The sequence below is a fragment of the Paroedura picta genome, chromosome 5 (assembly GCF_049243985.1).
Source record: "Paroedura picta isolate Pp20150507F chromosome 5, Ppicta_v3.0, whole genome shotgun sequence".
NCBI classification, from domain to species: Eukaryota; Metazoa; Chordata; class Lepidosauria; order Squamata; family Gekkonidae; genus Paroedura; species Paroedura picta.
Window position 1 is genome coordinate 46,448,046 of NC_135373.1, and position 23,641 is coordinate 46,471,686.

At 45.3% G+C, this 23,641-nt stretch overlaps 1 protein-coding gene across 1 annotated transcript in view; it reads left to right on the plus strand.

Moving 5' to 3' along the window:
* SLC9A1 (solute carrier family 9 member A1) overlaps window positions 1–23,641 on the plus strand; it is a 78,126-nt gene that overhangs the window by 48,328 nt on the left and 6,157 nt on the right. Inside the window, exons 2-11 of the mRNA XM_077337689.1 lie at window positions 7,102–7,562; window positions 9,596–9,846; window positions 11,661–11,878; window positions 13,573–13,775; window positions 14,958–15,047; window positions 16,424–16,494; window positions 19,386–19,559; window positions 20,743–20,857; window positions 21,137–21,238; window positions 21,843–21,915. Coding sequence (XP_077193804.1) covers window positions 7,102–7,562; window positions 9,596–9,846; window positions 11,661–11,878; window positions 13,573–13,775; window positions 14,958–15,047; window positions 16,424–16,494; window positions 19,386–19,559; window positions 20,743–20,857; window positions 21,137–21,238; window positions 21,843–21,915 — 1,758 coding nt within the window. The remainder of the gene's footprint in view (window positions 1–7,101; window positions 7,563–9,595; window positions 9,847–11,660; window positions 11,879–13,572; window positions 13,776–14,957; window positions 15,048–16,423; window positions 16,495–19,385; window positions 19,560–20,742; window positions 20,858–21,136; window positions 21,239–21,842; window positions 21,916–23,641) is intronic.

Sequence of the window (23,641 nt, forward strand, 5' to 3'; positions counted from 1 at the left end):
GGGGATACCTTTACCTTTACCTTTTACCTTGCCTTAATTCCTCATTATTTCATGGTAAATCATGAAAACATTTAATTGTATTTGAAATAACAGTAACGGAAAATATCCTAAGGAAAAAAAGTAATCTTGGCCAGCTGTGGTGAATGCGTTCTTCCTATCCTTCTGAATTTCTGAATCGTTTCAGTGGGACATGAAATTCTTGGCTACAGAAATGTAAACAGGAGTCTGATCAACTGTCCAACTAAGAATAGTCTCATGTTTCATTTTGGCAGCCAGTGCTTGGATGCTTTGAAGGGATGTGCAAAAAATTCTTGTAATGGAATGCTGAGGGGGTCAAATGTACTTTACTTACATTGTATGTCCCATCCCTCTTTCTCTGTTTCTTTCACCCCCACACTGTTTTTCAGGGTGACTTGCAATAAAGCCAGCAATGTAATAATAAGTCAACAAGACAGTAATTTGTGCAGCAACAGACCAACCAATCACCCTAAATCAGTAGTCATTAACATTAGCTATAAACTAAGGTATATATAACAAGACTCCATTTGCAAAGCAGCCCAAATGCTTGGTGAAGCTATTTTAAATTAAAGGTATTCCTTCTTTGCTGACGTCTTTGGATCCTAGTTAGTTCCCCTAAATGAATTTTCTCTTGAGAGACCTGTAGATCGTTCCTCAGCTAATGGGGGGTTGGTTTATAGATTTGATCTAGAACTCTTTTGTTCAGTTTCAGCCAACTCCTCTAATTACTACAGCTCTCATTTTCCATGTCTTTCCCCCCAGCAGGTTCTGTGATCCTAAAGAGTGCTCCCTTTCCATTTTTCACCTGTGGGCAAGCTAGTTGGATCCCACATTTAGTCATACCCTAGTGATCCTTGCCTACTACCAGCAGATCTGTTTGTCATCTGCTTGCCTGTTTTCTTCAGTGTTTTCTTCAGTGCCCTACTGAAAGACTAAGCAGTCAGTTACTTGTGACCCCTAATACTTGAATGTTCTTGTCTGCTTTGCAGCCAATAGGTCCATACAGAAAGCTGGCATCTACCAACAATGGAATTTGATGGGAATTGCCTATGCTTCTTCCAGCATCTGTAAAAGCCGTGACCTTTGTGGAGATGGCACGTTCCAAAATACAGCCTAGATCTGACTCAGATCTGAGGTGGCTTCTACACAGCAATGATGCTCCATATAGCTCTCAATGTGGCTGTGGAGGGAGAGGCATCATGGTAGCAATGGAGTCTTGTGCCTCTGTCCAGCATAGCTGATCACTGACTGCAAGAACAGTGTGGGTTTTATATTCTGGAACATTTCCCCATTGCTTTTAATTGATCAGGATCTGATTTACCATGACTGTTTGAGTTATGTTCAGGAAACAATCCTAAACATGAACTGTGTGCGTTGTTAATTGTGCATGTGGTATAAACAGCGTAGGAATTCACAGTGAAGTGTGCTTAATGGGGTTTTAAATATTTTATGTTCCAACTAGTCCAGAAATTTACTTTAAAGTCACCTTAATTAGAAAACTTGTAAATATGAAGTGACAACCTCCCACTTTACACTTCCTGCCCCTTCAGGGCCACATTGAGACATACTGAGGCCCTCCACTATGATGTTTAAGAGACTCCATAGCATTACCCTTCCCAAATGTAAAACTTTAAATTTAGTAAAATGTATGTGTTCTTAAAGACCACTTTGTAATGTGAGGGGTCTTAGGTGCACCATTCTTAAGTTTTTCACCAGTTTTAATTAGGTTAAGCATAGAATTTTTTGCACTCTTAAAATTTCTTCCTTTTCAGCCTATATGCAGCCTTCATTTCCCCCTGGGTGTCATAGCAGTTAATAATTTCATGGACTGCTGCATGCCAAGTGATTGGATAACAAAAGTAGGCAGCCACAGACTGTGTGGCTAGTATAGCTTTCCATGGCATTCTGCCAGCTGTTATAAAGTATATATTCTCAGCATGCCATGCTGGTGTTTCAGTTGTTCGTGCGTTATTAGCATTGCAAGATATTTATGGGTCTTATGCTTCCGGAGTGAGTCATCTTGTGACCATGCTTTTCCAGAGTACCCAGCAGGGATTCCTCCCCCCCCCCCTTGGAGACCTCCGGTCAGTGGATTCTGGGAAGTTACAACCCTATGCTAAATACATATCTTCTCTGATACTCCCTGTAGGACACGCTTCTTGGTTCTGTCATGTACTCTGATCCTGCATATTCCAACATTAGAAGCTCTTTTTTTCCACATTGGCCTATCATTTTATACCAACACCACCCCCAAAAAATGCTGTTTCCACACAGCAATGGAGTTCTTGTTCCCACTGTGTAATAAAGAGAAACCACAAGGTAAATTAACAGAAGGAATGCAATGCTGTAGGCCCTACCCCACCCCTGTGTCAGCTACTCCCATCCCCGCCTCTGGAGCTCTATCTATACTTAATAGCACAAACAGCCAATCAACTTGATTCCTTCCCCCGCTTCCCTGTGCCACTGTTAAATAAAAGGGTTTGGGCTTAAAAGGCTGTTCTGCAGGCCTTCTTTTTAATTGCACATTGTAGCCACATGGAGCTGCACCCCTGCAAGTCCATTGAAGCCAGAGTGCTAAGACAGGGGTAATTCTGCTTAGGAGTGCACTGTTAGGCTGTCTGCCCTCACTGAAGACTCTGTGGGTGAAATCAAATTGTTGTTTCAGTGTAACATTTGCTGTGATCAAAATGTCGGTGAGCAATTCCGTTTTTGAAGTTAGTCGAGCTATCCTGGAGTTTCCTCACTGATTCTCATTGATCTTTCCTCCTATTAGTGTGTTCATGAGGTTTGTTTTAATTGGGGCACGTGTGTATATAATAACATTTTGACTGTTTGCCACCTTGGAGGCCATACGTTGGATGGAAAGAGAGCTTAAATAAATAACTAAAATCAAAAAAATGAAGAAGATATAACAAAAGGAGACTCTTCTGGTATCCCATGTGTTTGTATACCATGAAAGAGGTTCAAATGCTCCAGGTATCCAGAAGTTCCCTTCCCTTAAAGTCTTCACAGGGCTGCTTTTAAAACTCCTCAGACTTTCTGTGTAAAAATGGGACAGCACCTGTGTATTCATTATATATTATATATAGAACCCGTCAGGCATAAGCCACTTCAGATTTTGAAAGAGAAACTATAGATAAGAACGGTAAACTGTCAGAAGGAACTAGAGTTAAATGAAACTACCAAAAGCAGGGAGGGCTGCCATCGGTTAGATGGATGAAGCAGTCAACCTCTGGCATTGATGTGTTTAAGGAAAAGTGTAGAACAAAAATAAAGGGGGGGAGCTTCTGCCAGCAGGAGAAAGGTCCCTTGGTAACAGAGATGAGCAAATTATGTGATCAGGTGCCAGGGAATATTGACTCAAGTGCTAAGGCCAGTGGGGGAAAGATGCAGATAAACTTTTTCTCCTGGTAACATCTGGAACATCCAGTTGCTTTTTCTGAACATGTGCTAACATCTGGTGAGTCTGCAGAAGTGCCTTCATAAAAGTGTAAAAGAATTCAAGTCTGGTAATACAAGTTGGTGAAATTTTCCAGGGTACAAGCTTCCATGACACAAAAGTTCACCTCATCAGATACAAATCTGTTGAAGTGAGCTCCTAGTCCCAAAAGCTTACATCTTAAAAAAATGGGGGGGCACTTTAACATATTATTGTGCTTTGTTCTACTACTACGGACTGTCCTAACTACCTACCTGAAACTATCTTTCTGAAAGGGCGTTGTAATAAATAAGAATGGTCTCTGGCAGGGCTGTAATTGGTGTGGGTATCTGGTGTGGTGCAGTGGCTCATGAGGCATGCTTGGGTATCTTGGTTTGAATGTCTACTCTGCCATGAAGCTTACAGCATCCCAGTAACTCTCTCTCAGCATCACCTACCTCACAGGATTGTTGTGAAGGTAAATAACGAACAGAAGCCTGAGCAACATGAAAGAAGCAGGTGCTAAAATGATTTGTGGCTACATCACTCCACTGAGGCCCTGGTTTGCCATACTAGTTTACTTTTTCTTTTTAAAAAATATGCTTTAAAAGTGTCCTTGAAAACCCTGCTTTACCTGCTATGATATGGTCAGAAGGAGGAAGGCTTTTTAAAATGCAAACATTTCATTAACAGTAAAATACACAAAGCCACTTTGGTTTGGCAAAAAAGCTTTCTAAGCTTGGTTACGGCCAATCACTGATTTTTCTATTCATTATTTCTCTGGAATGCTGGTCTGGCAGCTCATCAAACATCGGGAGCCAGGAATGGATTGGGGCCACAGCAAGGGATGTGTGCCTTAGACTCCCATCTCCACCCTTTGTCCCTGTGCCATATTCTGATCTGAACCTGCCTTGAGGAGACACTGTGTGACTATTCCACCAGCAGAAGACATTGTTGCCCCCAAGGGCTGTTTTATATCTGCAGAGCAACACAGGAGCAAGACCTAAGCTGATCAGGTTTTTAAACCTTTATAGATTGCAGCTATTGTATTTAATTAGCGGGAGATCTGAGATTTTATTAGTTTAGTTATGTGCTTTTAAGTTTCCTTGAGTAATTGGGAAAGGCAGGTTTAAAACATCTTGATAAATTAAATGAATGAAAATAAACTCCTCTACTTGTGTATCATGATCTTAATGTGACCACCACACACTTGGGGAAGTCTGGAACTCCCAGACCATGACCATGAGCTGACCCAAGATGTTCCCTGTAAAAGCATCACATGCAGTTCAGCCACTCTTTACAGAACTATCATGACCTGTTGAAAGTCACTTAATGAGCTTTGTAACTTGGTTTGGGGTAGGGTTGCCAGGTCCACTGGTCTGGGCAGAGGTCCCCTGCTTTCTGGAGACACCTGGCCCCAGAACAGGAAGAACTCTGCATTTAAATGTGATGTGCTGTTGTCACCAGGAAGTGATGTTGCAGGTGTGGGTGATGTTCTGGTTCTGGGGCAAACTCTATGGTTAGAAGCAAATTCTACCGTAAAGTTTCCCCAAAAAGCCAGCGTTGCCCCATAACATCTCCAACGTGCCAATGTAATTTCTGGGTAACATTGGCACACTGCATCACTCTTGGAAAGTTCCCCCATCCCAACTGGTGGACCGGCAATTCTAGGTGGGACCCAGAGTTCTCCTGGAATTAAAACTGGACTTTAGACTGCAGAGAGCAGTTGCCTCAGAGAAAATGACATCTTTGAATGGTGTTCTCTATGGCATCCCATCCCTACTCCCCTTCCCTTTGAACTCTGCCCCTCAGGCTCTTCAAACCTAGGTTGGAGAAGGTGGTATGTGAACCTTGAACCTGATCATAGGCTTCAAGAAGGATGCCACCTTTCCAGATGGAGAACTGAGAAATTTACCAAAGAATTAGTAATTTCCCATAGTCCACAGAAGTTCTATATGTTTTAGTTAGGCCAGGATTGCCAGCTTCAGAAATCCCCAGAGATTTGGGGGTGTCTTGGACTCCATGCAGCCAGACTAGGCAGGAATCTAGTTCAAGTTGAAGCTGCCTGTACTAACTGGATTAAGAAACCTCATGGCATGAATTGATCACCTGATCACCTGATGTTGGAGTTCCTGATTGCAAGTCAACAGGAATTAGATTCCAGGGAGCTGGATGGATAGTGGCAGGTGAAGAAGTTGAGCTCTGTGGGCCAAAAGTGCATCGCCTTGACCTAAGAGCCAGTACAGTCTTCTGGCTTAGAGTATCAGACTAGGACATGGGAGACCCAGGTTCAAATCCCCAATCTGCCATGGGAGGTCCCTGGTTGACCTTGGACCAGTCACAGTCTAACGGGTTTTTGTGAGAATAAACTGGAAGACAGGAAAATGTCCCCATTGGGGAGAAAAGTGGGGTATAAATGAAGTAAAGGGTTTAGAAACAGTGCCCAAACATCAGGAAAGGAGTGGGTCATTACTCTGGGGTGGCTGGCTTATCAGAATTAAAATAGAAAAGAGGATTGTAGAGAAGATGAGTTAGGTATCATATTATGTTTGCATCAGTCTCAATTTCTATTGAGTATAGGGCTCAGTTGGAAACTGGAATGAAGACTTGGATACATTTATGTTTAATGTCCACAGCGGTTGCTGCCTCACAATATTTACTAGCCCAGATGCCCACATGAGACCAAGTCAGTAAGAAGTCACATGCTATAACAACCTCAGTGGCTTTCCAGTCTGTTTTTCTCTCTGCCCTCCCCCCTCGTTTACCTGGCTCTGGATGAATATTGTTGGGGACACTTGCAAGAGCCAGCTATTGATGGGGGAAAGAGGATGGGAGAAGCAAGGCAAATGGGTGTGCTGAATCTCACCAAATTGAAAGACAGAATGAAAAACACCCTCCGCCGAGCTGTATTTTTAGAATGTGAGAAAAAGGCTTTGAATCTTTTTGTTCTCATTAGCTCGGGAGTGTTCCAATCCTAATGGAATCCTGACAGCCTGTGGAGAATTGTGAGAGACAATTTTAATTGCTGGGCTTGACGTTTTTGTACACACATGACTCGGTTCTTTTGAAAGCAAAATGGGACTTGCTTGCAGTTCTTCAGCAACTCCAAGCATCACGATCATTTTGCAACTTGCAAGTAGGTTATGGGAGCTCTACTGTTCTTTGGAGAGATTCTTGCAAGCATTAAGCAAGCAGTGTGATAGCCATGCTTTGGTTATGTTCAGAGCAAGAGTAAGAACAAGGAAATGGTAGAACCATTGCAGGGAGAAGAAAAGTGATGGGAAGAGGACTTCTTGATTCCTACTTTGCCTCGGTCTTCTCTGATGATGGGGAAAGTGCTCAACCTGGCAAAGAAAAAATACATGGTGAGGGAAGGGAGTTACAGCCAAGGGTAGACATAGAGGTGGTACTTAAGTACCATCACATTTTATGTGCATAGATTTGTGCCTTTCTGGGATTAAGCTTTTCTTGCTGGACAATTAGCATTGCCTTGGAACAGAACTCATATGAAGCTTTGCCTATTGGGTTTCTGCTCTTCCCAGGTCTCTGATTCTAGGGGAAATGCACCATTTGCTTTATTGTACAGCCATTAACAAAGCTACGACTGATACACTGTGATGCAGCAGCAAAAGTCCTAACTTGGTACTTTGTTGTTTCTTCTCCAGGATTCCATGTTATCCCAACAATTTCCAACATAGTTCCAGAGAGCTGCTTGCTCATCGTGGTAGGACTACTCGTTGGAGGGCTTATAAAGGCTGTAGGGGAGGATCCCCCGATCTTAGACTCAACGACCTTCTTCCTTTTCCTTCTCCCACCCATAATCCTGGATGCCGGCTACTTCCTGCCCTTGCGCCAGTTTACTGAGAACTTGGGCACCATCTTGATGTTTGCAGTGCTGGGGACGCTGTGGAATGCCTTCTTTGTGGGTGGGCTGTTGTACGCAGTGTGCCAGATCGATGTGACTGGTTTAAGCCACATCGGCCTCTTGTCCAACCTGCTTTTCGGCAGCATCATCTCGGCTGTGGACCCCGTGGCTGTGCTGGCTGTGTTCGAGGAGATCCACATCAATGAGCTCTTGCACATCTTGGTGTTTGGAGAGTCGTTGCTGAATGATGCTGTCACTGTGGTAAGTGGGGACACAGCTGGATGCGGCCCTGCCCCAAGGTGAAGAGAGGCAGCCCCCTCAGGATTCCATTTAAAGAGATAAGCACAAGAAGGTCGTGGTTGGAAGGAACAGGAGCTATAACTGAACTTGAGAATATAGACCTAAGGCCTTCTGGGTGAGACCAAGGTCCATGCAGTTGAGTTTCAGTGTAGCCAGTTTGATGTGGTGGTTAAGAGGGGTGGCTTCTAATCTGGTGAGCCAGGTTTGATTCTGTGCTACCCCATATGCAGCCTCACCCACCTCACAGGGTGTCTGTTGTGGGGAGAGGAAAGGGAAGGTGACTATAAGCCACATTGAGACTCTTTTGGGCAGAGAAAAGCGGCATATAAGAAACTCTTTCTGCTGCTGTCTCTGGAAGTGGGCAGTTGTATGCCATATGAGCCCCTGAATATCATGGCCAGGCATGCAGCAATGGAAAGTGTCCTACTCTCCGGGTCTCCTTTTGCCCTGGTGTACCTTGCAAGGGTATATCTCTGCTTATCGGCTGCCTTGTTTGTATTGTATTGTGATCCTTTGAAAAGTTAACCAAAGTTGACTGAAATCTGGGTTTCGGCTGGGGCAACCTAGCCTGGGATAGCAGTGTTAGCCTCAGGTTACCATGTGCTGTGTGTCACATGAGTATACGTGCTTCAGTTTTGCTTAGCAAGGTCCCTTCCAACTCTATTATTCTAAGATATGAATCAACTGTGAAGAAGGGCCAAGCTACATGTTACAAATTATAACAAGCCAGGTCCAGGTCTTGCTTTCCCCATATTTATTCAGGAGCTTTGGAGAAAGTAATTTTTAAAGTGCACAGGGACCCATTTGGATTGAGATAATGGAGCAGGGAAAGGAAGAAGAAGCGTCGTTTTTTGTACCCTGCTTTTTACTACAAAGGAGTCTCAAAGCAGCTTAAAGTCGCTTTCCCTTCCTCTCCCCACAAGAGACATCCTGTGAGGTAGATGAAGCTGAGAGCTCTGAAAGAACTGTGACTAGCACAAGGTCATCCAACAGGCCTCATGTGTCTCAAAATGGCTTACAATCACCCTCTTTTCCTCTCCCCATAGCAGACACCCTTTGAGAGAAATGAGGCTGAGAGAGCTCTGAGAGAACTGTGACTGGCCCAAGCTCTTAATCACTGTTCTGAGTTGACTCTTAAGGGAGAGCCCCTGCGTCTCACACACCATTTTTCCAAGTGGAAACAGAAGTACAGCGGAGTGATTTGCTCCATTTTGGATGGAGCCTTGTTGATATTTTATCTTGGGGAAATGGCATGAGGGAGAGGTAAGGCGGGTGCCTCCCCACCAATACCGTGATGTCATCATAAACCAAATCAGACCCCTTTTCCACTTCAGAAATCTAATTCCTGTAACTGCTGTCTGTCTGCATGCAAAGTGAATCCCTCGACCTGACTCACTAAAATTCATAAATAGTTTGGCCTGAAGTCACGTTCATTTTCAGAACAGACTATTAGTTCTGGCTGATTGCTTTCTTCACTAGGTATGCAAATCCCTGTGCTGCTTCCCTATATTATGTGTGCCAAAAGCAAGGCAGTGACCCTTTAAAAAAAGAAAAAGGACAGCAGCCACCATTCGTCCCCCAGTTTGTTTATGCTGTTGATGTTTCTTTAGTTGGTTTCTTTCTTTCTTTCTGCTGTCGCCCCCATGAATCAGATATTCCCAAGCAGTATTTACATCAGGGGCTGGCGCTCCCCAGAGCAGGGGTAGTCAAACTGCGGCCCTCCAGATGTCCGTGGACTACAATTCCCAGGAGCCCCTGCCAGCATTCGCTGGCAGGGGCTCCTGGGAATTGTAGTCCACGGACATCTGGAGGGCCGCAGTTTGACTACCCCTGCCCCAGAGAGTGAATGAATGCTGTGGATTTCAGAAGCTCCCTCTTGATCATTCCCCTCCTTCTCTTTTGCCACCACTATCATGTCAGTGTGCCTGGCAGCATTCTCTGATCATCACTTCCCTGGGCTGAGGTCCCATCTCCCTCTTTTTCTTTCCCGCCAGGTCCTCTACCACCTTTTTGACGAATACGCCACCTTTGACAAAATCACCTTCACGGACATCATCCTGGGTTTCCTCAGCTTCTTCGTGGTATCCCTGGGGGGTGTCTTCGTCGGGGTGGTCTATGGCATCGTCGCGGCCTTCACCTCCCGCTTCACTTCTCACATCCGGGTCATCGAGCCTCTCTTCGTCTTTCTCTACAGCTACATGGCGTACCTGTCGGCAGAACTCTTCCACCTTTCAGGCATCATGGCGTAAGTATCAGCAAGACGGGCCTTTGAAGCCACACTCCGGTGGGGAATCTGCCAGTTCATCTCTTCTCTTTTTGTTTTATTCCACTTTTTTGACAAAAACTCATTCCCAAAGCAGTCATATTTCAGTAGGAACTTCTATTAGCAGGTGCTCTGCATAAATGAACATACAAGACAGGCCCACTAGAATCTGGGAGACCCAGATTCCAATCCTCCCCTCTGCCAGGGAAATTGGCTGGGTGTCCTTAAACTAATTACCATTTCTCAGACTCATTTAGGTCACAGGGTTGTTGTGAGGATGAATCGGAGGAAAAGAGATGGATGCAAACTTCTTCAGGGGTCCTGCTTGGGGGGGAATGGTGTGGCATTCAAGAAGAATGACCCAAGCGTGTTGTAAAGTTAGGCTATAGCCTGAACAGGCCTGGCTAGCACAGTCATTTCAGAGCTTGGAAGCTAAGCAGGGTTGGAACTGGTTAATACCTGGATGGGAGACCCCAAAGGAGTCCAGGGCCTCTGTGCAGAGGAAGGTAATGAGAAATCATCTCTGCTCATGTCTTGCCTTGAAAACCTCATAGGTCAGTTGCAACTTGATGGTGCGCAACTAATTAATTAGAAGGCTTGCCCTGGCAATGGATGAGAGGGCAAAAAGAGTCATTGATGGGATTTCATATAGTCCCTTGCATTTTTGAAACGGGCTGCTCCTGGGACGTGGAGCTGCTTTGTAGAGTTAGCAGTCCAGCCAAAACGAGGCATTGTTGACTTCATCTTCCTGCAGCTTCTGCATGAGCTAGTGTCAGGTTTAAATTGGGCCTTAAAAGAGCAGACATGTCAAGCAAGGGGAGAGGAGAGAAAATTTAAGCTGGTCTTCCTTTTCTAGAGTGAAAGCATTAAACGTCCTTATGCTTAACCAGGTCATTAATAGATCTGCTGCAGAACAATGTGTTCCCTTCTCAAGAGGCCTGAATAGAAATGCAATAATTTCTGGAAATTTTGAAGCTATGGATGGGGGCAGGAACCTGGAAAATAAACCTATGTTAAAGTATAGCTTTTGAAAAAAATTTCTAGCCCAAGATCACCCACGAAGTTTCCATGATTGAGTGGGGTGTTCGAACCCAGGTCACTCAGATCCTACTTTGACATTCTAACCACTTGAAGCTTGTGAAGGTGATTTTCTGTTCTTTTCACCACCTCCATTTATTGATACAGTAAAAGAAACCTTTTATGGGGTTGGTAGTTCAGCTAGCCCAGTACTAACTGTTAAGTGTATCAGGGTCTTTCTTGGTCCCAAGTCTTGCGAGTTTTCAACTGAGTGTGCTATAGACTTAACCCGGGAGCTTTTATCAAAAATGTGTAATCTGCCCTAATAGCACTGCCTAATCTGCCCTAAGGAGCCTCTTGTGGCGCAGAGTGGCAAAGCAGCAGACATGCTGTCTGAACATCTGCCCTTGAGGCTGGGAGTTCAATCCCAGCAGCCGGTTCAAGGTTGACTCAGCCTTCCATCCTTCTGAGGTCAGTAAAATGAGTACCCAGTTTGCTGCTGGGGGGTAAACGGTAATGATTGGGGAAGGCACTGGCAAACCACCCCGTATTGAGTCTGCCATGAAAACGCTAGAGGGCGTCACCCCAAGGGTCAGACATGACTCGGTGCTCGCACAGGGGATACCTTTACATATGCTCTAATCTGCCCTTCTATCCTAGACCTCACATTTAAGTGATGATGATGATGATGATGAAACAAGCCTAATGTTTATGAGGCAAATGCCCATTTCTTGTGATTTCTGTGACTTCCTGTCCTCTGTTTCTCCCTGCTTTTCCAGGCTCATTGCTGCTGGTGTGGTTATGCGCCCTTACGTGGAGGCCAACATCTCCCATAAATCCCACACCACCATCAAGTACTTCCTGAAGATGTGGAGCAGCGTCAGCGAGACCCTCATTTTCATCTTTTTGGGTGTCTCCACTGTGGCTGGGCAGCACCGTTGGAACTGGACCTTTGTCATCTGCACCCTGATTTTTTGCTTGATTGCCAGGGTCTTAGGTGAGGCTCTCAGGGGCAGGGAGGGCCGCAGGAGGAGGAGATTTGTACATGTGTGCAGACTACAGAATTTAGCCATTTTTACAGGGTGGAGGCAGTCAGAGCATGCTAGGAATGCAGGGCCTGAAAGGAGCCATTCCAGTTTGTTGTTGGGCAGGATTTCTGAAGAGAATCTACTATGCCTACACCAGTGATTTCCTTTGAGTTGCAGTTGAGGTTCAGACTCCTTGGCTGGATAGATAGTGGCTGCATGACTGTAGTCTGTTTGCTTGTTGTGTTTTTGAAAGCATAGCACCGTTGCTTTAGGATGTAAACCTATGTTAAAGTATAGCTTTTGGAAAAAAGTTCTGTGGCTTTTTGTCTCTTGTTCCCACATTTAAGGGCAGTTTAGAATTCAAAGCACATGGCATTCCCTTTTTTGATTCTAAAGCAGGTGGGGAATTGCTGCATGCTCCACTGGGGTTATACTCTATAGAATAATAGCATACCAAGAAGCAGGATTTTCACATAATCTTCTTGATGTACTAGTTCTCCCCCTGAGGTCGAAGACATCTTCCTGGCTGATTTCCATCACGCTGTATGGGAGGCAGGAACTTCAAATGTCTTCTTCCTTTTGTCCACTAGGTGGGAGTCACCTAGCCTCAGTTCTGCCACTGCCATGGGAGCCAGCTTGGTGTAGTGGTTAGGAGTGTGGACTTCTAATCTGGCGAGCAAGGTTTGATTCCAGACTCCCCCTCCACATGCAGCCAGCTGGGTGACCTTGGGCTCACCATGGCACTGATAAAGCTGTTCTGACGAGCAGTAATATCAGGGCTCTCTCAGCCTCACTTATCTCACAGGGTGTCTGTTGTGGGGAGAGGATTGTAAGCTGTTTTTAGACTCCTTCGGGTAGAGAAAAGTTGCATATAAGAACCAACTCTTCTTCATAGTTCCTGGACCTATTAAAATTCAACTTTCAACAATAGCACCAATGTAACAGTAAACAGAAAACATAATAGGAAGAACTCCTATAGTGCTTCTATAACACTATAGTGATATTATCCTAAGCCAGAATAAGTGTGTTTGATACCAATTTGATCCCATACCAATTGATAATAGTATGGGAGGGATGAAGATGTCCTCTTTACACCTCAGGGGAGAAGGACCCTTCAGTGGTAGGTATCCAATGGTCATTCTCCCCCTGAGGTTGAGGACATCTTCCTGGTGGAAATCACCTAAGAAGATGTCCTCTTTATACTTCAGGGGAGAAGGACTCTTCACGGTAGGTATCTAGTGGTCATTTTCCAAATGCAATAATATGGGGTAGCACTGAATCATATAACCCCCCCGCCATGTATTATTTCTCCTAATTGGCTTTCAGATCCCATAATAAATGAATACATTCAGAATTTTGGAATAATTTTCTTGCAAGTGATCTTCTGTATCACTAATCAAAGCTGTTTCCCTGAATGACTGTGTCTCTGTGTGTGTTTTGCCATGTTTCTTTGTTGCTCCAATGCCTTTTGGTGTCTCCACCATGCCCTGCTAAACTAACCTGCCATCAATTCTTTTCTTCTAATAGTTTTCTTATGGAATTTAGCCATGTTGAGTAGGCTATGTGGGATTCCCCCCCCCCCCCCCGGCTTCTGACAGTCTATCCCTTTTTATCTTTGCTTTACCATAATAACATTCTCCTGCTGTTATTATTTATCATTCAGGTGTCCTGGGGCTGACCTGGTTCATTAACAAATTCCGCATTGTGAAGTTGACCCCGAAGGATCAGTTCATCATCGCCTATGGTGGCCTGCGAGGGGCCATTGCCTTTTCCCTGGGTTTCCTCATAGAAGTGAAGCATTTTGACATGAGAAATATGTTCCTCACAGCCATCATCACAGTCATCTTCTTCACTGTCTTTGTGCAGGTAGATCTGTAAACTTTCTTTAAGGATGAGGACTAAACCAGGGGTCCCCAACCTAATTGAGTTGTGGCTGCCATGAGGGCTAGGTCCAATACTAAACTGTTGGGGAGGTTATGTGAATTTAAGCCAGAATCTCTCAAAATCCAGTGGCACCTTTAAAGACCAACAGCATTTAGTTCAATGTGAAATTTTTTTAGTAACAGCCCACTATCTGAAGAAGTGAGCTGTGACTCATGAAATATATGCTGTTTGTCTTTAAAGGTGCCACTGACTTTTGTTTTGCTATGACAGACTAGCATAGCTACCCTTTGCAATCTCCTAGATCAGCCTTTCTCAGCCAGCTTGGTGTGGTGGTTAGGAGTGCAGACTGCTAATCTGGTGAGCCAGGTTTGATTCTGCGCTCCCCCACATACACCCTAGGCTCACCACAGCACTGATAAAGCTGTTCTGACTGAGCAGTAATATCAGGGCTCTCTCAGCCTCACCCACCTCACAGGGCATCTGTTGTGGGGAGAGGAAAGGGAAGGCGAATGTAAGCTGTTTTGAGACTCCTTTGCCCTGATTTGCCCCAGCTGCCCACTCTGCCTGGTTCCCCCCCCCCCAATTAATTAAGTTGAGAGGACTTACCTCTCTGGACGTCAGCCGCTACGTGTGACTAGCTTCAGGCAACAAGAATTTTTATGGCTGCAGCTGACCTGCAGCAACCCCGTAGAGCTTGCAAGGCAAGAGACATACCGAGGTGTTTTGCCACTTGTTGCGGACTGGCCGCGACAGAGCAATAGGGTTCCCCGTGTCTAGCATACATGTGAATTTTGCATCTCCAGGTAAAAGGGCCAAACAAGAGGTGATGTGAAAGAGACTCTGCCTGAGACCCTGGACAGCTGCTGCCAATCAGAGCAGACAGTACTGACCTCAGTGGACCAGTGGTCTTATTCAGTAAAAGGAGATTTCATGTGTCTAAGGTCAGTGTTGTCTACTCTGACTGGCAGTGGCTCTCCGAAATCTTCTAGCTGGAGGTGCCCACCCAGCTCAGATATTAACTAGCTCAGCATAGCCTATGTCAGCTTTCTGTCGTTTCCTTGACTACATCTGAATATTGCCCCATTGGCTTCCAGAGCCAAGAGGCTTTCCCTTGGTCAGCTAAGCACTCTTATGACAAACTTAAACCGGTTTGTTTCTCCACAGGGCATGACCATCCGTCCTCTGGTAGACCTTCTAGCGGTGAAAAAGAAGCAAGAGACCAAGCGGTCCATCAACGAGGAGATTCACACACAGGTACTGGTTTGGGTGTACTTGACCATGAAATACCCTCATGTGCTGCCTTGATGTTTCCATGATTGTTTTCTTTTCTCCTTTATTTGTCATTGCCAGTTAGGTGTACAAAGCAGGTAACAACCTATCAAGTACATTTTTAAAAGTAAGCTTGTGGGAACATTTGGGGGCTGAAATTTCTGGGTGGGGGAGGTTTGCATAATCCCACCCACTCTCAGTTTTGTCATGGTCTAATTTGCCCTTAAAGCAAGTGGTTGGGATGGGACATTCTTGCCCTCCAGGGGCCAGCCTTGGAACTGCACCTTATAACACTGCTTCCCAGTTTTCTTTGTATAATTGGCAAGATTGTTCCTACCGTTTTATTTCTGTTTCATTTTTCAAAATCTGGTGAGTGTGTACTTCAGCACAGGAGGAGAGAAGAATGTGATTTCCAAATACATTTTTAAAATTGCAGGGCAGTTGGAGCAGTGGTCTGATGCTCAATAATTATTAGAAATCAAATGATTATTACTAGTATAAACAGGAATGCAGAAGTGCATCTCTGGACCATCTGTTGTTAACAATATCTAAAGGTGCCACTGACCATCTTTCATAGATTCCCATTTAGATTATCCATCTTACAAAAGCCCTCTTCCCACTCAATTTCCCACTGCTTTAGGATGCTTTGGGCTGATCCTGCGTTGAGCAGGGGGTTGGACTAGATGGCCTGTATGGCCCCTTCCAACTCTATGATTCTATGATACTGGCAGGTAACCAGTAGGACATAAGTAAAAGAGAATGAACTGTAGGAAGGGACATGTAACAATTTCAGAGTTTTGCTCATTTTTTTATTACCCTATGTTTAAAACACTCCTCCCCTAGCCTGGAAACCAGCACACAAAGTAATAGCGGGGTAGAACCTTGAATCCACCACCTGAAGTACGTGCCCTCAGGTCTGCTCCTTCATTCTTCTGCTTGGTCTTAGAGCTGCCAAAATGGTAGAGTTCCTTAATCAGTGAGATCCTGTGACTGTCCCAAAACATCTCTGAAATGGTTTTAACTGAGTTAGGATCGTAATTTTAAAGTTGGGTTCCTTTTGTCACGCCTTTGTTTGTTTTGGATTTTTTGCTTTTGACTGGTACGCGACTCTGGTCTTATTTATTTGTAATATTTCAACGGCTTGGTTTTGTCCTGCTCAGTGACCCCCTGCGGTAGAGCACTCTATACATTTGGACCAGCCATGCTCCATTGCAGCAGCCAATGGGCTATGCCAAAGCACCTTTTTCCCAAGTACAAAATATCACAGGTTTGGGCTTCAGTTTCAGCCTAGGTTATGCTGATTTTTACCTGGCAGATGAGCAAACAAAAGCATTCATTTCCTCTTTGCCCCTTCCTTAAAGTTCCTGGATCATCTTTTGACTGGGATTGAGGATATATGCGGTCACTACGGCCATCACCACTGGAAGGACAAGTAAGTACTGGGCTGGCAGGGTTGCTGCTTTTCATTATTTTCCTTTAGGTTAACTTATTTTGTTTGTTTGTTTATTCTTTGATTTATATACCACTGCTCTCAAAGACTCACGGCGGTTTACAATAAAATGATGCCTCCCCCCTCCCCCCACCCTGTACAGCTAGCAGTCTGGAGCTCTTTCCTTAGGAGTGGGGGACCTGATCTCACCAGCTCTAGGGGATCCCCTGATGGCTTATCTGTTGGATGGATGGGTTGTTTACTGCGAAGAGCACCGAGCATGGCTCTCCACAGGAAACCTTGCCATGCCTTTGCAGCTGGTGTAGCACAGTGAACAGCAACGTTCACAATACTGACCATAAGGGGAAAATACAGTGCCACTTGTAGGTGATGCTCTTGGCAGCCTTCCCTGGTCTCTGTGGCCCTTAACTATAGAGATTAGGGGAAATGCTTAGTGTCACTACAAGGAGGCCATTTCTTCTCTCATTCTTCAGGGATGGGAAACTGAGGCTGGGGGCAAGCAATTCCTCACCGCTGATGAGTAAAGGGGAAGCCCAGTGAACAAAGAGATGGGTTTGGCTGCCTGCAAATGTGTCCCATGTTGCAGTGTTTTTGCATTGTGCCATAAGTACAAGGTTCTCTGTTACCTTTGTCTACAATTTCTCAGTAACACAATTTTTCAGTGTGATGGGACAGCAGAGCTCAGAACCTGGCTTTTGTTTATTAAAAAGAATGAATGTGATGATTGAATAATGGTTAACAACATTAGTGGGAACAGAGCCAGGGGATGGTGCTGATGCCTGGGTGGTTTTCTTTCTTTTTTAAAAAATTGAATTATAAGAGGATGCAGTTGCATTTTGTGTAAGAAAGAATTGAAGCAGGGAAGCCTGTTGAAGATTAACTGATCTGCCTTAGGCAGTATCATTTGCTTCTTAAATTGAGAGCGCTGTTTTGTGACAATCCCGGGCACAGGAAATGCTGCTCATGTTGACAACAAGCCTCTCCTACCACAATCTGAAACTACTGTTTGAGAAGTGTAGACACGGGGCCTTTTTGCACGGGGATCTTTGTTACAAATTGTTTGCGGAATGAAAAATCGCCATTTAAAATAGTGGAATTCGTCGTTATGCATACCTGCCTTTGTAGTGGAATCAGTAGCGTTTTTTAGCGTTTCCCACAGGCTTCCGGTCTCGGCAGAAATCGCTAGAAAGGAAGCGCTATTGCCAAGCTCGTCCCGCCCCTGGCCGTCAAGCAGCCAATGGGCAGCCGTTAGCATGCTCCCAAACAGCCCCTTTCCCTTTAAGGAAGGTTTTTAAAAAAAAAAAAAAACAGACCCATTGTAACGAATCTGGGTAGATTCGTTGCAACGGAGAGACCCATCCAGCTGCCTGGGGTGTTTGAGCTGTCGTTTGATCGTATGATCGTTAACACGCTGCCTCAGAGTGAAACCCCCCCCCCCTCTCACGGGCCCGATTTTCGGCTGAATGGAATGTGTGAAATGTGTGTGCTTAGTGACTGAAGGGGAGGGACTGAAGCCGGGAAGCCTCTGTTTGAGCTGTCATTTGATCGTGGCCACGCTGCCTCCGAGTGGGAAAAAAAAATCCCCCCCTCCCCCCCCCCCCTCACGGGCGCAATTTTCAGCCGAAACAGTGTGAAAAATAAAGGGAAAATACATCAGCAAACGGGCTTCTGCGGGCTTCTTGTGCTTAGTGACTGTAAACAGCTCTGAGGAGGGACTGCAGCCTGGGAAGCCTCACTGGCTAAACGGAGGCTCGCCGGTGCGTTGATCTCCACTCGCTCGGGGAAAAAAAAATGGCGATCGCTTCGCCGGAAGTTTGGAGGACAGGCTCAGGAGGAGGGACTTTGAAGAAACGGCAACAATGTTAACGCACAGGTCTTTATCGCTATTGTTGCAGATTGGTTGCAGGAGTGTATCGCTTTCCGGAGGGTGAATCCACTTTTTGGGATTCCCCTGAAAGCGCTACAACGAAGCGCTTTTTGCGGGTCGGTTTCAGGAGTGTTGCAGATTGTCTACGACGTCGTGGGTTATTCCAAATTAGTAGCGTTTTCAATTAGCAACCATTGTGCTATTTTGAAGCCGTGCGAAATGGCCCACGGTTCTCACAAGCCTGCTGCCCAGCTGATGTATTCTAGCTGCCTACACAATCCAGCAACAGCTAGGGGGATTTTTCAGTTGTCAGACTTGTTGATTTCAAGGTAGAACTTGCAAACATGCTCCCCCCCCCAATTAAAATCCGTGGGACTTAAAGCACTTTGCTGTGGGCTGGGTCACACCCCAGAACAAGTAACTTTAATCCATGTCAAATATGCAACCGTGGGCAAGATCTTCCTCCGGAATTGCCTGAACCACCAGCTACTTCTGTCTTTGTAAAAGGTAAAGGTAAAGGTATCCCCTGTGCAAGCACCGAGTCATGTCTGACCCTTGGGGTGACGCCCTCCAGCGTTTTCATGGCAGACTCAATACGGGGTGGTTTGCCAGTGCCTTCCCCAGTCATGACCGTTTACCCCCCAGCAGCAAGCTGGGTACTCATTTTACCGACCTCGGAAGGATGGAAGGCTGAGTCAACCTTGAGCCAGCTGCTGGGATTGAACTCCCAGCCTCATGGGCAAAGCTTTCAGACGGCTGCCTTACCACTCTGTGCCACAAGAGGCTCTTCTCTGAGGGGGAGCCAAATATTGGCCTTTAATTCTGTGCCTCTTTCGGTTTACAAGTTGAAAACAACACCCACCCCCCCAAAAAAAATATTCCTGACTCCTGTGGGCTTTGTCAACTGAACAAACTGGCTGATGGCATGATGATGGCATTTGATGTCTTTGTGTTCTTTTCTGTGTCTTTCTTTCTCCCCTCCTCCCCTCACATCACTTCTGAAAAGGCTGAATCGCTTCAACAAGAAGTACATCAAGAAGTGCCTGATTGCGGGAGAGAGGTCCAAAGAGCCTCAGCTGATTGCCTTTTATCACAAGATGGAGATGAAGCAGGCTATCGAGCTGGTGGAGAGTGGGGGCATGGGCAAAATCCCCTCCGCTGTCTCTACAGTCTCCATGCAGTGAGTTACCATGGCAGGCAGGGAAGCGAGAGTTAATTCTCTATAAGTAGAGGGGCTGACCCCCTCTTTTCCCAAAATCCTGGTGATCCGAAGAAACTAACTTTACAGGAGTCCTTTTGAGGATTCACCTCAAAATTATTACCTCAGTATCCTAACAACAGCCTTGTAAGGTAGGCCAGGATTGTCATTATTACCACAATATTGCAGATAAGAGGAGGGAGGATATAGGGAGGGAGCAACTTGCCTGTGAGTTCAGGGGTGAGATACATGGCTCAGTAATAAGAAATTAAGAATAGCCTTGCTGGATCAGACCACTGGTCACGCAGTGGCTAGGTGGTTACTCTGGAGGGCCAACAAAAAGGCACAGAGGCCAAGACCTTTCCCTGCTGTTGCCTCCTGTCCTTGGGTATCAGTGGTTGATTGCCTCTTGATGTGGAGGCTCCTTTTCATCACAATGGCTAGTATCCACTCATAAACATATCCTCCATGATTTTGTCTAATCCCCTTTTATGGCTGACTCTGCCTGCGGCCTTCATTACATTCTCTGGCAGCAAATTCCACATTTTAATCACTTGTTGGATAGAGAAGTATTTCCTTTTGTCCATCTGAAATCTGCTTCCTGGCACTTTCTCTGGATGCCCTTGAGTTCTGGTATTTAGAGAGAAGAAGAACAAGTCCTCTCAGTCCACTCTCTCTACCCTGGTCATAGTCAGCCACTAGGCCACACAAAGCTGAGCACAGGACTCAGCACAGCACAGACAGCCTGGCGCCGAGCAGAAGCCATGGCAGGATTTGGAAGAATGGAAGGCAGGGCCAACAGAGGATGGCGCCCCAAAAGGGCACCGCTGACAAAAGAATGGTGATCCTTTAGTTATCTCCCAGAAAAGTTGTGTTATTTGCTCAGCTGGCCAAATGCAGAATCAGAAGCTTTGGAGCCAGAGCGAGAGTGACAGATGGAAGATATAAATATAATTAAATAAATAACACTTAAATAAATATACTGAGCTTGGTACTTGCAAACCACAGGTCTCACCTGGACTGGCCAAAGTCAAATGCCAGTCCAAGTCGAAGTCCAGAAAGGTTCTTTTTAGATCTCAGGTTAAATTGACTAGGAATGGTGAAGGGGGTTGGCCCTCTCCTAGGGCCCAAATCTCTGAGGCCTTTTCATTCTTAACACCCGCAGGAACATCAATCCGAAAGCCTTGCCTGTGGAACGCATCCTTCCAGCGCTCTCGAAAGACAAAGAGGAGGAGATCCGGAAGATCCTACGCAACAACTTGCAGAAAACGAGGCAGAGGGTAAAAAAGGCCGGGGTGTGTGTGTAATCCCTTAGCACCCATGGTCTGGGGTGTCTCAGAAGACCAGAATAGTGTCCAGCATTCTGACTTCCTAGTCCAGTCGCTGGCGAATGCTGGCAAGGGCTCCCGGGAATTGTAGTCCATGGACATCTGGAGGGCCGCAGTTTGACTACCCCTGCCCTAGTCCCTCTTCTGTCCACTCCCCAGGGCTAACCCTCACAACTAAAACTGACCAAAACAAGTTGTGGCTGGGCATTAATCTCTTGCATTCCCGTGCAGCTACGATCGTACAACCGGCACACCTTGGTGGCAGACCCTTATGAAGAAGCATGGAACCAGATGCTGCTGAGGAGGCAGAAGGCTCGGCAGCTGGAACAGAAGGTGCAAGAGAGGATGCCTATATGGGGGGGGGGGGAAATTTCCATGCAAGATCTTTCTCTTCAGTGTCAATAGGAATATGAGCTGCAGAAAGCTCTGGGGTTAATTTTTGTTGAACCTGCCAGGATCTTATCCTGGGGTACATAAGCGGAAAGTTTGGAGGAGTCAACAAATTCCAACCTGCAAACGAACATTCTCAATAATCCATTTCTAATTGCATGATTTCTTCCTTATTTTGTAATTGTTTTGATTGATTTCTTTATCCACAAATAATTATGTAGAACTTCATCTGGGTCTGCTGATTCAAGTTTTGCTATTCTTTGTTTTGGATTTTTATTCCAATCCACAATCCAAACTAGGCCTACCACTCAATGATATAATTTTATATATGGAACTGTTAACCTTCCCCTCTTTTTCTCATCGTGGAGTATTTTAAAACTTATTCTTGGTTTCTTGTCATTCCACTCTGTCAAAAATTTTCTTCTATACGTAGCTTTTAGGTAGCCTATGAAATTAAAACATTAATTTTAGCAATGCATTCACTTTAACTGCTGAAATCCTTCCCATCCTGGAGATTTTAAATTTTTTCATAAACTTCTGGTTTCAGATAAACAACTACCTGACAGTCCCAGCTCACAAAATTGATTCGCCGACCATGTCAAGGGCACGGATTGGCTCAGGTAAGGAGGGGCGGTGGTTCTGTGTCCAGAGATTGGAAATTTATGGCCTGGCAAAATGCGGGAGGTTTTCAGAGCAAAGCTGCTGCTGCTGCTTGCCCCAGTCTTTCCTGCCGCCCCAGGTTTTGGTTTAAGAATGTTGCTTTGCTTAACTAAAAGATTTTTCTCCCAGCAGCACTCTTGAAGTAGCTTCCAAACAACATTAAACCAGGGAACTAGCATGATGAGTTTAATAAAAGAGGTGTCACAAGAAAGAAAGCCCTGTCTTTTATGCTCACCACCTCCCCACTTCAGGTATTAGGGTCACACTCCACACAACCTTGGGAGTAGATCTTCCCTGATGGTTTATTTAGGGCCCAATGTGTGGGGCCCTGTGGCATGGGGTGTGTGTGATTGATATATGGGGTTGACCATGCATGTATCCTTGGGAGTCCATGGCAGGGGGGGATGGTCATAATTAATTGTTAGCCGCCTCAAGGCGACAAAAGCGGTGAGAGGTAGGATATAAATCCATGAATGAATGAATGAATGAATGAATGAATGAATGAATGAATGAATGAATGAATGAATGAATGAATGAATGAATGAATGAATACAAATAAATAAAAGTGGGTCAGCTTTTGAGTTCTCCAGAATTCTTTGTCCGGCTGGATGTTTGGGGGAGAAATAAGATGTCTCAGAACACAAACGGATGTCATGTCATTGAGCACAGTTTCTTCAAAACATAAATAGTTCAACATAGTTTTCATTACTATTTCTAATAGTAAAGTGGATGGCTGGTGACAACCATTTAAAAAGTAAAAACAAGTCATTATTTTTTTAATTATTTCTTTCAAAAACATATATGCTGACCCTGGGTGCTCAGAACTTCTACCTGTCGTTTCTGGGTTTCAAATGTGTGTTTACATTACTGACATCATGTAGATTCCTTGATCTTCCTCTGATGGCCGATGCTGCAAGCAAAAGCCAGCTGAGGAAGCATGGATAAGGCAGCATGGATAAGGCAGCTGAGAGGCTTGAAGAAGGCCCAAGGCCTTCAGCCCTGGTAGGCCAGTTCGGACCACAGCGTGCCACAAATAAGCAAAGAAGTGAACAGCATGCTATCTAAGCGGCATCTGCAGATCAGATCGATCAAATGATTCTTAGAAGTGAGCTGAATCACAGTCCTTAGCTAGTCAAGACTGGATAACCCCCCCCCCCCCGTACTAAACATAGCTCTAGATCCTGGAACTAGCCCTTTGAGGCACCCCAAGATGAAGCAGGCCCAACCAGGTCTTGTGGCTTCTGTGAATCCCACAGGTGGGCCACGGAGAGGAACCAGCAGACTTTCTAGAGATGCTTCTAGAGCCCAGGAATGCTCCCCCTCCGCTCTATCTTCAGCCTAGCCTAGCCAAAGGGTCAGGAGACAGAGGACGGTCGAGCCCACTTCCCTCAGTTCTTGTCTGGCCGCCATAAGGAGAGGACATACCAGAGCAAGCTACAGTGAATGACGTCCCTCAGTGTTTCTGACTGGATTTCTTCATTTAAATGGGTAGAATGACACTTTTAAAGAAGTGTGAGGAACATGGAGCAAAAATTGCACAAAATGACGACTGCAAATTATGGCTGTTACGTTTGGGTGAAGGTCACAATACAAAGGCTAGAGAAGGAAGGGTGGCCAGATGTAAAAATGGCTCTGTGGGGAAAAGCTTTGGGAGCCCCAGGACTGAATTTGGATAACCTTCCGGGA